Source organism: Crocodylus porosus, unplaced genomic scaffold, assembly GCF_001723895.1.
Source record: "Crocodylus porosus isolate Cpor-Errol unplaced genomic scaffold, CroPor_comp1, whole genome shotgun sequence".
In the NCBI taxonomy this organism is placed as follows: Eukaryota; Metazoa; Chordata; order Crocodylia; family Crocodylidae; genus Crocodylus; species Crocodylus porosus.
The window spans coordinates 38,822,080-38,838,377 of NW_017728906.1; the positions used below are offsets into that span (position 1 = coordinate 38,822,080).

At 38.9% G+C, this 16,298-nt stretch overlaps 1 protein-coding gene across 4 annotated transcripts in view; it reads left to right on the forward strand.

Moving 5' to 3' along the window:
• The window catches only part of DYRK1A (dual specificity tyrosine phosphorylation regulated kinase 1A), a 129,541-nt gene extending 114,130 nt beyond the window's left edge, over nt 1-15,411 (forward strand). For all 4 annotated transcript variants that reach the window (XM_019528928.1, XM_019528930.1, XM_019528927.1 and 1 more), the window contains 6 exons: nt 4,139-4,425; nt 7,413-7,559; nt 7,926-8,066; nt 8,306-8,612; nt 9,705-9,829; nt 12,172-15,411. In XM_019528928.1, coding sequence (XP_019384473.1) covers nt 4,139-4,425; nt 7,413-7,559; nt 7,926-8,066; nt 8,306-8,612; nt 9,705-9,829; nt 12,172-12,795 — 1,631 coding nt within the window. In that variant the 3' untranslated portion in view covers nt 12,796-15,411. The remainder of the gene's footprint in view (nt 1-4,138; nt 4,426-7,412; nt 7,560-7,925; nt 8,067-8,305; nt 8,613-9,704; nt 9,830-12,171) is intronic.
• Nucleotides 15,412-16,298: the final 887 nt, after the last annotated feature.

A 16,298-nucleotide genomic window follows, 5' to 3' on the forward strand; every position in this document is an offset into this window, starting at 1 on the left:
CCAGCTTACTTTAGATGTTGAAGAATTAATCACCTGAGGGTTGAAAAAGACCTGATGCCAGATTTGCATTATTGATGGCTGAGCATATTTTTATGTTTGACTCTTGGGGGACTGTACTCTATGTAGACTTTATAGTTCTGTCTGCAGTTAGAAGGTTTTCTTGTTCTGTATAAAAGGACTGTATTTCTCTATTTTTTTTTTGGATCACAACTTAAAATCTATGCAAATCATAATTAAGTCCATTGCCAACAGTTTTTATGAACACTGCCAAAGCCTCTCTATAAAGTATCCCCAAAGTGGTCATAAATCTGTGCTCAGTGAATCTCTATTAAAAAATGCTTGGGAAGGTAATTGGTCAGTCTCAAACTTTCTGTACAGTGCAGTCTTGGATTTAATCACCCTGTCTCTCCTAGTTGACTCATAAAAGAACTCTAGGCTTAGGTTCTGGAGGGTGGAATTCCAGAACTGGGTGAATTTGATTTCTGACCTTTTTTTCAAAGGGAGCACTTTCAAATATGTTTTGGATCAAACATTGCAGGAACTCGGTGTTTCTTCCTCATCACGAAAACATATTTTCCAGCTTCATTCCCCCCCACACTTTCCTGATGGATTCACATATGGATCTTTCTTACAGAAAACCTAATGTTCCAAGGGGCAAGAACAGACTAGTTCAGACCCAGTTGATACTTTTTTTTCCAGCTCAGTGGGGTGCATATCTTTAAAGATCCCTTTGTAAATCTGCAATATGTTTGCAGGCATATTTTTGATTATGTTTTAACTCCAACAACTCTGTACAGTATGTTTTGAAAACAAGAAGCAAGTCCATTATTTTGTGCACTTCATCAAACTTGAATCATCTCTCTTCCCAGATCAGTATACGGAATATTTCATTAAAATCCACAGTAGAGGTCTCCTTTCTGTAAGTAACCCTTCTGAAATAGCAAGACAGTTCAGCACATTCTAATGGCGAATTCTTGATTGGGAATTTTATGGGTATATATTTTTCAGTCTTGTGCATAACTAGAGACATTAAGCCAATGTATGTGTCTTCATAAGTTTAAAATAGATATTGCTTATTCAGTATGTTTAGCAGAAATGCCCTTGCATGTTTAAGTTACATTGATCAACTAGTCAGGATAGTCATTTCCTGGGTTTTCAGTGGATCAGCACCAATTGCAGTACATGACTTGTGTTCCTTTTGACTTGCCTGATTACAATAGCAGCAGCCATCTGAAGGGTTGGTATTTAAGATCCGCATTAGTCAGTTGCTTACTGGACTTGCTGATGACTCATTGTGATCCCACCAGCAAAAGTTTGGTTTTTGTTCATTACAGAGAATCTATAAGACAAAATAATTAATTCAGCACATTCAGGTACACAGTGCTTTCTTGCTTGTTCTTTGATTAGCGGCTTAAGGCTATTGACGTCTTGCTAAGATTTGATGACTTGGTTTCAGTTTCACTTCAGGATCCTGTAACAGTATCTGTTGAATTCCAGAGGTTAGTACTTTCAGTGCTGTGACAGAATATTGATACCAACAGTGAATATAAAATGCTCCTTCAGCTAGTAAGCAAGCAGAGGGAGAAGATATTTTGTAAGGTATTCCTTGATGGATCCTCTGACCGAAGATTAATGTCTTGGTCTTAGATGCCTGTTTGGGTCAAAGGATGGTGCAGGGTCTGTGAAATACATAAATGTATATTCTGTATTTGTGTAGTTGAGCCAGAAGTGATTTGATTAGTGCTTCTTGCCAGGAAAACATTTTCATCCTTATATATGATATTATGATGGGGCACACCTTCAGGTTTTTATAGTTTTAAGGTACAGAATTGAACATGGGCTGCCAAGCTTTCAACCACCGATTACTTGCTCTGAAGTCATTCTTTATAAAGCTTTGCACAAATGATTGTTTGAAGGCCCTTTGCAAACATGCCTTTGAACTATTTCTTTCATTCATCTTACCCTTTTATCCCAAAAAACAAAGTTTATTTAATGGCTAGTACTTCTTCTAGAAGAGCATCTGGTGTTACACATGTTAGATTTCTCATTGCTTTTTATAATACATCATCCACCTACTTTCATCCCTAATGTCTTATCCCTTTTTCAGTTAACATATACTTGACGTCTGGATCCTTTCAGATCTATTTATTTAGTGCGCTTGAGCATAGAAAAGCAGACTGCTTACTCTCTCTTAAGGAAAAGTGTAGATCCATGCTCTTAAGTTTTATTCAGCTAGCACTTCTAATGCCTACAAGTCCTTCTTACTGTTTACATAAAAATTCATTTGACCAAATCTGTACCAGTTTTCTCAAAGGAATTAAGCTTAAGCTTGAAAATTAAGCCATACTGCTTCTTTGTAACACCAGTGCGTTTTGAAAGCAGCATAATCATGGCTCTTGGAGAACTGCTCTAATTAAAGCACTACTGCTTCTCCTGTATCAGCATCCCTGTGCTTAAAAATGGCGCCGAGGGTGCTTGAACTACAGCTTGTTCAATGAACTTTAGTTCAAGCGCCCCCACCACCGTTTTTAAGCACAGAGGTGCTGATACATGTGATACAGGAGGCTGCTTGAGCTTGGCAATTGCCACACTCTAGCAGACTTGATTAATCAAATCTGCTCCGATGCATTGGAATTCAACATTAAGAAGTAGCCTCTGTGCTGGTGTGCAAGTACCATTAGCTCTTAAGTGTTTTAATGTGCCTCTAAATGTAGCCTTTTCCCATGTTTGAGTTCTTGCTTTCTAGGAAATGGCAGGGTAGAGATGCACCTTATAGACTGACTAAATTAGAGATGCGGAAGCTTTTGCAAGCTTGAGCTCACTTGGACTTGAGCTTTGTGTATTTCTGATGCACCTGTAAGGTGCATATTTACCCTGCCTTCTGCTGGACATCAGACTAACGTGGCTAACTTCCTCTTTCTGGGACGAGATGTCAACTGGAGTACAAAAAGGATCTCGTATTTCCTAGTATTTCCTTTCTGTACTTCTTTTTCCACCAGCAGAGAAACTAGCCATTTTTTTAGTATAAAGTCAAAGTTTTGTTGTGCACCTTGTACTAAGTGGTGGGAGAGTGGTATTGTAAAGCTGAGTTGTGGATCCAAGGAGATTACAAGATGATAGGACCAACAATAAAATTTGTCAAGACAGGGAGGAGTTTCAGCTATTTAAGCTATACTCAGAGAACCAGATTACAGGAGGAAACAGATAGCTAAGTAGTGTGTTTTATTATTCAGAACACACAAGGATCTCTAATAAAACAGAGATAAGTCACAAGTAAGTATTAGTACTCTTACCATGTCAAAGCACAAAAAATAGGTTTAAACTTCAAAAGCCTTTCTATTCCAGTTGATTTAAATGCAGGTTTTTTTCGGGGGGGGGGTGGTGTTTTCACTGTCTTTTTAATTTCATAATTAAAACTGAATTGACAGCCAGGTAGCATGCAGAAGAAGTCTGTTAAAAAGTCATGTTTTAATAGCCTGTTCTTTGGAATGGGAAATTAGGGAATCAGAGGGAAGGATGATAGAAGTCAATGGGGAAGAATCAGAACAGAGGAAGGGGAAGCCTGAGAAGAAGTATAGAGGGGAAGATAATGCATTTATTTTCTGTTACCCTGTCTCTCTGTTTTAACAGTTTAAAAATACTAGCTTTGGTCTTAATTTTATGTTTTTGTATTGATTTATCTTGATATGGAAATACATATTTTAAAAATGTTAATTTACACTAATACTTCATTATCTATTCAGGATTGTTTAAGTTATTTTGTTCAGTATCATATTTGTTCATCTAGAAATACATTTTTATATTTCTAGGTAAGTTTTTAAAATATTTTAACTTAGAAGGGTATGCATATCTAAAATAGAACTACACACTGTATTATATGATGAAATGTCTTTAAAATCCTGAAAACTACAAAGTGTTACATTAGTATGTAGCAAAATAGTGATATAGTGTGAGTATGTACTTTTAGTATTAGGTTGAAAGCCTTGATTTAACAAATATTCCATGAAGCAAGATTTTCAAATTCATTTTACTGATCAACTTCCAATAGATCTATTAAAGTGCTGTTGTATCTGTCTTGTGTGTGTGTGTACTGGTGATAACAAACATACTTAAATTATTCCCTTTCTTCCTTTTAAAGTGCATTTGAAACGCCACTTTATGTTCCGAAACCATCTCTGCTTAGTCTTTGAAATGCTGTCCTACAACCTCTATGACCTGTTGCGGAACACCAACTTCAGAGGTGTCTCACTGAACCTGACACGAAAGTTTGCACAGCAGATGTGCACTGCACTGCTTTTCCTGGCGACTCCTGAACTTAGTATCATTCACTGTGACCTAAAACCTGAGAATATCCTGCTGTGTAATCCCAAACGGAGCGCTATCAAGATTGTTGATTTTGGCAGTTCTTGCCAGCTTGGACAGAGGGTGGGTTTTACATATCAATGTATACTTGATTAAAAATTTGAGAAATGATACATTTAAAAATCAAAATCCCAGTGCTTTGTCATTGCTGCGTTTCAGCCTTGAGGAAGTTGCTATTTATGAAACAGTTTCTCTTTTGTTTTATTATATAATTATGGCAACAGAAAAAAGGAGTACAGGTTAAGATCTTTTATTTTTTCAGTTATGTATAGAACTTCTTTAACAAACTTGACTTTTTATATTCTTAGTTATATTTTCCTGTTATTTTGCTAATGTATTGTGTCCCTGGATTTGGCAATAGAAGCCTTACGTGGTGTAATAGTAATCAGTGTATAAAATATTTTCATTAGTATTTTCCTTTTCTATATTTGCATTTCTTTCCTTTCCTTCTTTAGGATATTAGTATTTTGGGATGGGTTAATTCAGAAGTTCTCTTTTAGTATAAACATTGTAATTAGTGGTTTAAAAAAGAGGGGGAGGTAATTTAGTGAATATGGCCACAAACCCAGCAAACACATACCTGGGAGATTTGACAGTGGTACTAGTGTAAGTAAAATTTTGTATATGTTTAAACATTTTCAGGTTAGATGCCTGAAATACTCTGTCCTAAAGGTTTTCCTTTTAGATGAAGATAGATACACATTTATTGGGCAGTAGGGTATCTTGAACTGCCAACTCCAGTGCTGTTTGTGTTTTTGAGGATAAGTATATGACTAATATCGAGGGATGTCTTAAAAACTGGGAAAAGAAAAAAAAGAAAAAGGGATTGAACTTTAATTTTAACTATAAGTACATAACCTCTAGTTTAGGATTATACGGGTGCAGACTTTCCCTCCCCATGGGCCCTGCCTCCAGTCCCCGACCCCGCAGCAGGAGGCAAAGCTGTGTCCCCCACTGCTTTCAGTGGTGTAGCTGGAGGCAAAGCGGTGTGGCACTGAAATTCTGGTTAATAAGGTATTCTGGGTGGTGAAGTACCAGATAACAGAGATTTTCTGTATTATATTTACTCCAATACAAGACAAGGTCCCCCCCACCCAGTTGACATGCGGGGGAGGGGAGGGAAATGCCCCTTGTCTTATTATTGCATACAAGGAAATTTCACTAAATATATTGTCTATCATTAACCTGCCAAAAGCAGCATATGTTCAGCATTAAAAACCAATTATGAACTTGATTAAGTGCAGCCAGCACTGATCATGACTATAAAACACATAGCTCATATGGGGCAAACATACTGATGGGAACCTATCACAAGGATACGTTAATGCAGCTCATCCGAATAGGATATAGAATAGTGCCCAATAAGTGCAGTCCTACTCTCTGCTGACTCTTTTTCAAGTTCTTGTGAGTCACTACACTGCATACACTTTGACTTACTCTTCACTCCCACAGCTGAGTTGTGCCTTTCTTTCCCATTTCTAACGGTTCCTGTTTCTTCACCATTCTTAATTGTCGAGCACACATCATGAAATGGGCCCGCAAAGAGTTCACCCAAAATCCCTCTCTTAACCTGGTGCATATGATTAATGTTTCCCCACTCTCCATGAGGTGAAGCCGGACTAGATTGCCTTACACTTCATCTGCATATACATTTTTGAAGGATCCCAGGACTCATGACAAGATCACTTAGTTCCAGTCATGAGTGAATGGCTAATGAGCATATGGCTCCTCTGTATGGGGGTACACACACATACTGAGTAGTGCTGAGCTGTGGGCTCACCATGGCTTGAAATGCTGTTGACTCTGGTGGGGCCCAACCCAATTAAATACGTGGTAAACCAGGAGACTTTGGCTTTGGACTAATGTCACGCATAGTTTGGTGCCCAAGTGCTGCTCAAAAGTGTATTTAGTAGAGTACCACTCTAAAACTTGTAGCAGTTTCAAAAAAGCTAACATGAATCAATTCTAAATGAACTGAGTGTACAAATTGTTATAGCCATGTTTAATTTCAAGGTCGTCATTTTCAAATTTGCTTCTCACTTCCATTTGCTTAATGGAGAGCAGGGTCTGACAGTAAGGAGAGATGGAGGGGGCTGGCAGGGGAATAAGAATAAGTTGGGGAAGCAGAGAGCAAAGGGGCTACCTGATTCCCCAGATTTATATTCTCTGCTGTGGCAGTGGGCCGGGGACTAATTCAAGGCAAACCCTTCAATAATTAGATTCTGTACCTGGAAAAATATGACAAATTTATAAATTTTCCATACATAGAATATAATTGATGGAGGGGTCATCTTATAATTGGAGTCATCTATTTGAGTAAATATGGTATTTTAAATTTAATTGGGAGTCTGCATATTGAAATTATAGCAATTCATATAGAACATGTTAAGAACCGTTCTCTGTTTCTCTGATATCCTGGCATTGTAGCTAGGTTACTCCGTTACTGGCTGATTTTCAGCTGGTGAAGAAGCATCCAACATGCAGAGTAATTTTGCCATGGCTGACAGTTGTGAGACAAAGCTGTGAGGCGAACAGTTGACAGAGGTTCCTGTAAAGCAGAATTTTCAGACATCTTAAGGTTCATTGCAGGGCAATGGGATATAGAGTCGCAAGTCCTTAAGTAACTGAAAAACTAACTTAAGCTTCCAAATCATTAAGTGTTACTGAATATTATACTTGTAAGGGTTTGCGGGGAAGTGTGAAGGACTGTGTTCATGACCTAGAGCAAGTAGTCAACAGAAATCTAAATAGGATGGACAATGGAGAAAATATTTATAAACTCAAAAGAATGAACAAGATAAATACTTAAAAATGTGTTTCCGTGATTGAAGCAAAGTGTAGCAGTGTAGGTTTTGTGAGTGAGTACTGTTAGTAACACTTCTGACTTCATAGTACAAATGCAGTTTATTAAAATGTCAGACTTTCTTTGTGGCTCTCCCCTATTCCAAAATTACTTTTTCTGGTAATTTCCTGTTGTAAATGATGAATATATAAATCAAGATAATACTATGTAGAAGTTTATTTGGTTTTTTTCAATACTTTTATTTCAGATATACCAGTATATCCAAAGTCGTTTTTATCGATCACCGGAGGTGCTACTGGGAATGCCTTATGATCTTGCAATTGACATGTGGTCCCTTGGGTGTATTTTAGTTGAAATGCATACTGGAGAGCCTCTTTTTAGCGGAGCAAATGAGGTCTGTAGTTTCTTAGAATAAGTGACTGTTCATTCTAATTTGCATTTTAATCTGATTAATTGTAAAGCAAAAGTTGTTTAATCATTTGAGAATGGTCAACAACATTGCAGTAGAAACAGTATCCTGATAGATATCTAAATCATCAGATATTGATCTCAGATTTTAATGTATTGATTGATCTAATTTATTATACTTAATATATTTGCTCTGAATTTTTTTCTTTAAATGTACAACTAATTATGAACTCCACAGTTTATATGGATAGCAAACATTTTCTCCCCACCTTTTTGTATTGAATTTTAGATTCTGCCACATGTACTAAATAACTGGGTAATTTCTTATTCATAACAATTATCTTTGAACTAGGTGGATCAAATGAATAAAATAGTGGAAGTTCTAGGGATACCACCTGTTCATATTCTTGACCAAGCACCAAAAGCAAGAAAGTTCTTTGAGAAGTTGCCAGATAGCACTTGGAACTTAAAGAAGACCAAAGATGGAAAAAGGGTAGGTTTATATGTATTCTGTAAGGTGTAGATTCTCTAAATAGCTTTGTTGACTACTGATGCTGATTGAATTTGTGATTTACTGGATCATTAATTTTAATACTATTTAATATAATATCAAAAAATATTGACGAGTTTTCAACTTGGAGTTTTTTTTCAATGATCCATTTAAATTATATTAATTTTAAGCTTTAGTTTATAACTAGAATAAAACTCATGGAATTTCTGACTTCTCAACAGGAGTACAAACCACCTGGAACTCGTAAACTTCACAACATACTTGGAGTTGAAACAGGGGGACCAGGTGGACGTCGTGCTGGGGAATCGGGTCATACTGTAGCTGACTACTTGAAGTTTAAAGACCTCATCTTAAGGATGCTTGACTATGATCCCAAAACTCGAATTCAACCGTACTATGCCCTGCAGCACAGCTTCTTTAAGAAAACAGCAGATGAAGGTACAAATACAAGTAACAGTGTGTCTACGAGTCCTGCCATGGAGCAGTCACAGTCTTCAGGAACCACCTCTAGCACATCTTCTAGTTCAGGTATGTTTCTCACTGATAGATGATCACAGTAGAGGTGCACTGATATGTTGTCCAATATTGGAGCAGTACAGATATAAAGAAAATTTGCTGTATCAGATATTGGGGCAATGGGGCCAATAATTTGGCTTATAGATCAATCCCTCCTCCCCCTCCCCCACAGTGAGGGAGTGAGCAGGGGCAGGTGCTGGCGGGGTGGGGGAGGGGCAGCTCCCACCACTGCTTGCACCACAGTAGGGCATGCGGTGGGGGGTATGTGCCACCCAGATTTGCATGGGTTGGGGCAAGCTGTAGCCGGGGCTTGGAGCAGGCACCGGCGGCACTGGGAGGATGCTGCATCCACTCCAGATTTTACTGCTGCTCTGCTTCCAGCGCTGCTGCCACCAGCTACCCAGTACTGCTCTGGCTCAAAAACCTGCTTCCACCCATGCGCCGGGAAGAGCTGGGGCTGCGCCAGGTGGCTGGTGGCAGCAGCACTGGGAGCGGAGCAGCGACACAATTGGGTGGATGCAGCACCCTCCCAGTGCTGCTGGCGCCTGCTTCGAGCCCAGCCCCTGTCAAGAGGAGCCCTGGCTGCAGCCCATCCCACACAGATCTGGGGGCACACCCTACCCCACCCCCTGTGTCCTCCTGTGATGCAAGCAATGGTGGGAGCTGAAGCCCTGCTTCCCCCCACCCCAGGCAGTTCCTGCCTCTGCCCCGCCTCTCACTGTGGGGGACATTGATCTGCCCCCCCTGTGCGCTTCTGTCCCCCCTCTCCTTCCATCACACTGGACTTACCAGCTGGAGGCCGCAGTATCGGAAATCGGATCGTCATCGTCTGATATACTTCCTTAAATATTAGGTATCTGTATTGGCCCCCAAAATCTCTGTTGGTGCACTCCTAGTAATTTGTAAGATTTCAGTTACATGCCTTCAGCTTTTGAGGAACAATTTTGAGCCTTATAAAATACAATTCAGTATCTGTTTAAAAAAACCACCGATTTTAAAGACTAATTTTAGACTTTGATATTCAAGCAGTTCATACCCTTGTGTCCTCATTATGTTATGGAACTGATATGTATTGTAATCTTTATTTTGTATTGTTATTTAAAGGTGGGTCTTCTGGAACAAGCAACAGTGGAAGGGCACGGTCAGACCCTACTCATCAGCATCGTCATAGTGGCGGACATTTCACAGCGGCAGTCCAAGCTATGGACTGTGAAACACATAGTCCCCAGGTACATTCTTGAAATGAGCATCTCCCTTTAAAAATAGTTGTTTAAATCACTAGCTTTTATTTTCTAAGGCAGTGGTTCCCAACCCTTTTTTGCTGTGACTTGCTGCTGGGAATGGAGTGAGGTGGTGGTGGTGGCCCAGGGGCAGGGGAGCTCCTGGCATGGGGTGCAGCTTGTCTTTTGTGTGCAGTGCCGCTGGCATTGCCCCCGCAACCTTCATTTGGGTCGCGACCCGAGGTTGGGCACCACTGTTCTAAGACAAGCAGTGGCCACCTTTTGGGGCAGCAGGCCGCATTAACACAGCTAGCAGGTGCAAAGAGATTACTCGATTACTCCTTTTTTATAGGATAGTTGCCAGTGCAATGGTACTCAGCCTTCTGGCTCCATAGCCTGACACTGTGAACTGGATCTGCCCATACACTCGTGCTATCTAGGGTACTGCTATGCCACCTGGCCCGTGGGTTTCCCTATGGATGCAGAAATTTGGCAGCAGGGGAGCAATAGTTAATACAGCCTCTGCTTTCCTGCCACCATATTTCCAGACCATGGAGAGACCCACTTCATGGATGTCACAGTTCTGTGGACCCATGGGCTGGAGTTTGAACACTACTGTGCTTACTGCTTTCCCCTGTCCATACGAAAAACACGGGATCCACATAAAGGTTGACCTTTTAGCATATCCCAGAGAGCTATTTTGAACTGCAGTGTGGTGAACTTCCATAGAACATTTTTCTTTATTCCAATTTTAAATCAGTATTTACAGGTATCCTGCAAGGTTGAATGATTGCTTTGTAAAACTTTTGATATTCTTAGAGAGAAGCTACTGTAGAAGTACAAAGTATGAATAGTTTGAATTAAAAATACAAACTAGTGCATTGGAGGCTACCCTTTTTGGCAGGTCTGCCATTGATTAGCCCCGCATTCCTTTTGAGTGTCACTCTGATCCCTTTCCCCTCTCTGATCTGCTCTGCTTTCTGCTTCATGCTGTATCTGTTATTGTGCTGCCTGCCTTCTCCTCCTTGATTTGATGCATGCCACAAACAGAAGTTGCCCATGCCACTTGTGGCATGTGTGCCACAGGTTGGCCGCCCCTGAAATTATTGCTTGACTTACTGCTAGAAGAATAACACTGAAATTTAGTAGTTACTGACCATTGGTACCCATCACTGTAGGATAGTGGGAAAACAAGATTTTCTAAAATCACCAAGGGGTGTCATTTGTGGTTCTGCCCAGGTGAGGGAAAATTACAATTAGTTTATACAGATTTACAATTCATTAGAGTAAAAAAATATCGAGTGACTAGTGTGCAGTAGCAGTAACTATTATGAAGCAGCATAGAATTGAAAAAGGTCTCTTGCTGTTTCAGGAGCATTAACTTACAAACTTTCATAAACTTATGAAGCACCACCATCTCACTAAGCTCTTGTGAGGATACTCATATTCCACATCAGAATCATGGGCATACAAACAAGTTTCATGTGAGAGAGAATAGTAGGACTTTAGAGCACGTAAGCTGCTCTATGGGAATTGCCCATGTGCACACATTTTACTATATTATATGAAAGTTAATCTATGGTAACTCAGTCCTTTGGGGTTAAAAGCATGTGTATGTATTGTTACTGTAGAACAGTCTGGATGCCATGAAGTAATGTGCCACTTTCCTTTGCCTGTTGGTAATTTGTTCGTGTGCCCATGCCTTAAGAGTGCTTTTGTGCAGTATGCATTAATTTATTTTGGAAGTGGATTAACCTAAACTGCACAAAGTGACTTCTTGTTTGGAAAAAGTATGTCCATATGGGGCATATTAGTACAGAGTAGCCAATGTATATGAAATTCATATTCTAGCTCTTATGCAGTAGCTTCCCTGTGTAGAAAAACCCTCATTTTTAGCTTTGTTCTGATAGAGCTCTCTTCCAGTGGTACTTCAGAACCAACTGCAAACTACAACTTGCTTTTTTGTTTAGCACGTCAGTTGTTCTTGAGGCCCCAGTCCATGTCCACAGCCCCACTCCACTAGGCACTGTACAACTATAAACTTACTAATTACTACTCTTCACCAATGCTGTTTTTGAGTTTTTTAAAACTTTTTCTGTAAGGGCATCCAGTTGGTCTTTTGTTCCTTAACTGTCTCAGTGGCATTATATTTAATTACTGTTCTAACATATCTAAGGATATATTTAGGAAAGTATATTAGAATATTTCCTAAATACATACCTAGTGTATATTTTTGTTGCTATGTAACATTTAGCTTCATTTCTTTTCAAAAGTTAAGACTTAGTTTTAATGTTCTTTGTAAATTCAGTTGATTTGATCAGGCCTTTTATATTCTACATTTACTACCATAGGTTCGACAGCAGTTTCCTCCTCCACTTGGTTGGACAGCCACTGAAGCTCCTACACAGGTCACTGTTGAAACCCATCCAGTTCAAGAAACCACCTTCCATGTAACCCCTCAACAACAGAATGCATTACATCATCATCATGGAAATAGCTCCCACCATCACCACCACCATCACCACCACCACCATCATCATGGACAACAAGCCTTGGGTAGCCGGACCCGGCCAAGGGTCTACAATTCTCCAACAAACAGCTCCTCCACCCAGGATTCTATGGAGGTGGGCCATAGTCACCACTCCATGACGTCCCTGTCTTCCTCAACTACTTCTTCCTCTACATCTTCCTCCTCTACCGGTAACCAAGGCAATCAAGCCTATCAGAACCGCCCAGTGGCTGCTAATACCTTGGACTTTGGACAAAATGGAGCTATGGACGTGAATTTAACAGTCTATTCTAATCCGCGCCAAGAGACTGGCATAGCTGGACATCCAACGTACCAGTTTTCTGCTAATACAGGTCCTACTCATTACATGACTGAAGGGCACCTTGCAATGAGGCAGGGAATTGATAGAGAAGAGTCTCCCATGACAGGAGTTTGTGTTCAGCAAAGTCCTGTGGCTAGCTCGTGACTAAACTGAAACTAAGTTTGTTTCTTGTGTGTTTTTATAGAAGTGGTGTTTTTCCAAAAACAAAGTGCAAAGCTGCTTGAATCAGAAGGAGATAAACTCACTGAACCGCTACAGGAGGGCAAAGCTGACTATTTTTTTAAACTTGAAAAGTTTGCAAAGGGACAATGAAGTTTTTTAAGAGCCATGTCCAAACCCACCTTTATGGATAGCTTAGAGGTGTTGTCTCACCTTTTGCTTCCCCCATTTTAACTTGCCACAACTTAGTCATAGTTATTTTTTGTCTCATTCAACAGGGGTTAATGTTCAAATGTTGGTCTTAGTTGCAAACTAGTTTCTTTTTAAAGGCACTGCACATGATTTACATAAAAGGGCCCTTTCAGATTTTAAGGGGTGGGAGAATGAGTATTATGTGTGTATGTGTGTGGATTTTTTTTTTGGTTTTTGTTTTTTTAACTTCCCCAAACACACATGGGCACAGAATTGCAGTACTGTAAGGAAGAGGGACCTTCAAATTACACAAATATATAATCTTCAGCTGTAAAAAGGGACGGTTGTAATGGAGTTTGTAAGGCACATTAAGCATGCTAAATGGCGGTGATCAGAACTCTCCTTATCTGAATCTACTGAGGATCAAAGCAGCAATTATAATGGGATTCTGTGTGTCTCGTAGTTAGAGACCACAGTCAGCTAGTATTGGAATATGACTGGTCTCAGAACTAAGGTGCACTGAGAAGCAATCAACGGGTCGGTCCTGGCCAGTCCTGGGGAGGTTTAAGTGGTGGTCTTTGGGATAACCTTTGGCCTTATGGATTTGGACTCTAAGTTAGAAGAGCCTACCATTTCAGATGCAATCACTTTTGGACATGCATTTGCAGACAGTCCTTAATGCTGAAAACACAGAGAATGGGTAATTCAAGAGGCCTTTCTTTTAAAATAGACTTTTGTGACCCACTTATTGTAAGGTATTGCAAGGTCACTTTGCGTGTGTCATAAAGTTGACTTCCTTATTGGTTGAAGGTCACAGAAGTAGTGGTTTGCGTTTGATGGAAATAGCTACAACTGTGTCCCTTCTTGCTTTTTACTTTTTTCTTTTGCTTTTTCTCGGCACGTGGTTTCTCCACCATTACTTCTGCACAAAGATGTCTTCTGTTCATCCTGAACATTTTTAAAAATGCAGAATTTTATGTGACTGCTTTTTTGCCTCACAATTATGCTGTGAATTTTACAAAAATTTATTTTCTTTTTTGATAATTTATTGTACCAAAGCTGTTTTTATAGCACATAGATGTCTGTAACCAATAATGTAGCAGTTCTGCACTTTGACACAAGGTGTAACTAGACCATTTTTAAATGTCAGTTGAAAATTATGGCTGTACTATTGCTTAAACAAAACTGGAACTGTTGTTGAATTCATAGCCAATACATTTACAGCAATCTGTGTGCTGAACATAATAGATTGACATCTAATTCAAGACTATAACATCTGTTAGATTATAAATACGTTCAGGCTTCTGAAGGTAAAAGGGACACTAGATACAGAAGCTATGAAACCAGCAATTGATTCTTGTATTCCTTATTAACATAAATGTAAACTTGAAGGCAAGACTTTGATTGCATGAACAGGTCCAAAACAATAGTATGAGTAAAGCAGAAAGCTCATGTGAGACCTGAGGTTAGCAGGCTGTATTTAACAGGTGCCTAATTTTTGGGTTATGCTGCCTTAATATAACACAGTCAGCTTGGCAGTTGCTAAATTTTTGGGCCCATATAAAGATTTATATATATTATGATTAAAAACTCAGCAAACTAAATAGAAAAGGTAGGGTAATTTGGTGATTACCCATCCCATATTGCCCATTATCTATTACAGAAGCAGTGATCTACCTCTGCCAATAAACCCTTTAAAAACTAATGCAGCATAAGACTGTCCCATCACTCATACTGGTCAATTCCATGTGGCTAATGAAATCAGTTTTTCTGAACAAAAGCTGAAGGTTTTGTACTTAAAATGACAACACAGCAGCTGAATATTGTCTGCATATGAATGAATACTTGGGGTTATCAGTTTTTGTAAACCAGAACTTTTTTTATCAAGGGATCCATATTTCTTTTGTACTGAAATGTCAAGCTTGTGGTTGAAAGCATTTTTGAACTCAGCAGTTAAGAAAAGTTTATGTGATTGAAAGGTTGTCATCTTACAAATGGAGTGCTGAGTTTAGCAATATAAAAAGGAATCTAATACTTACTGCTGTCTAGGAATATAAGGGTAATATAAAATATGGGTAATATTTTTTGTGCTGGTTGCCACACTTTAGCAAGCACCAAAAATCAAAACCGTTTAAAAATTACATAGAGAAGAAATCATAAAATCCAATGCTTCTGCATACTGTGTTATGTTACAGTCCAGTTTTGTGTGCTTTACTACACAGTTTGGTTACAGGACTTCTGTGCATTGTAAACATAAACAGCATGGAAAAGGTTAAATACCTGTGTTCAGATTGTAAGATCTAGTCCGGACTTGCTGTGTATATTGTAACGTTAAATGAAAAAGACAAGCCCTTTGTATTATAGTCATGCAGTCTTATGTATGATAAACAGTTGAATAATTTGTCCTCAGCCTCTTTACTGTGCTTTTTAAAAAAATTATTTAAGAGAAAAATGTAAACGTAGTAAAATCTTCCTATGCAATTAACCTACTCCAAACCGTGGTCTGGTAGGTATAATTATAGTATAATATGTAAATATCAGATACATTAACATAGACTTAAAAAAATTATGAAAGTAAAAATTGGAGGTATAACAGATAATTTTGAGTTTTTAATTGAAACAGTAAGAGATACAATCATTGATGTATAAGCACTCATGTTTCTGCTTGATTCTGGTTTATTCTTCTTTCAGTATTGTCTTAGATTCAGAGTTGTTTATGTTCTTATCTGCTAGGTTTAGACTATTACAGATATCTTCTCACATGTGCTACTGAGTTCCTATTACTATAGACTACATGATTTTAAAGCTCAGAAGTGAGTATTATAATCTCATATGACCTCCTACACAATAGAATCCATAGAATTCTATCCATTAAGTTCTGCATCATAAAGTCTGTATTTTAAAGTTGCGTTAAAATGCAACTTTAGAAGTACATCCATGATTTAGAGGCCTTAAGTGAATTCTCCATCATGGTTCCTGGTAAGCTATTCCAGTAGTTCATTATCTATGTTGCTAAGCATTCTTCATCTTGCTTCCAGTTTAAATTTGTTTAGCTTCAACACCCAACCATTGGATATGCTATTATCTGCTAAGATAGAGGGACCTATAGTTTCAGAGTTCTTCTTCCCCATAGTCAGAAGGTGATCAAGTTGCCTTTAACCTTCCTTTTAATACAGATGAAGCCTTTTAAGCCTCTGAATGTAACGGTTCTTTCCAGATCTTGGATTTTTCTGGTGTCTCCTTCCTTGATGTGGCTTCAATTTTTAAAGGGTAGGCACCAGAATTGGACACAATAT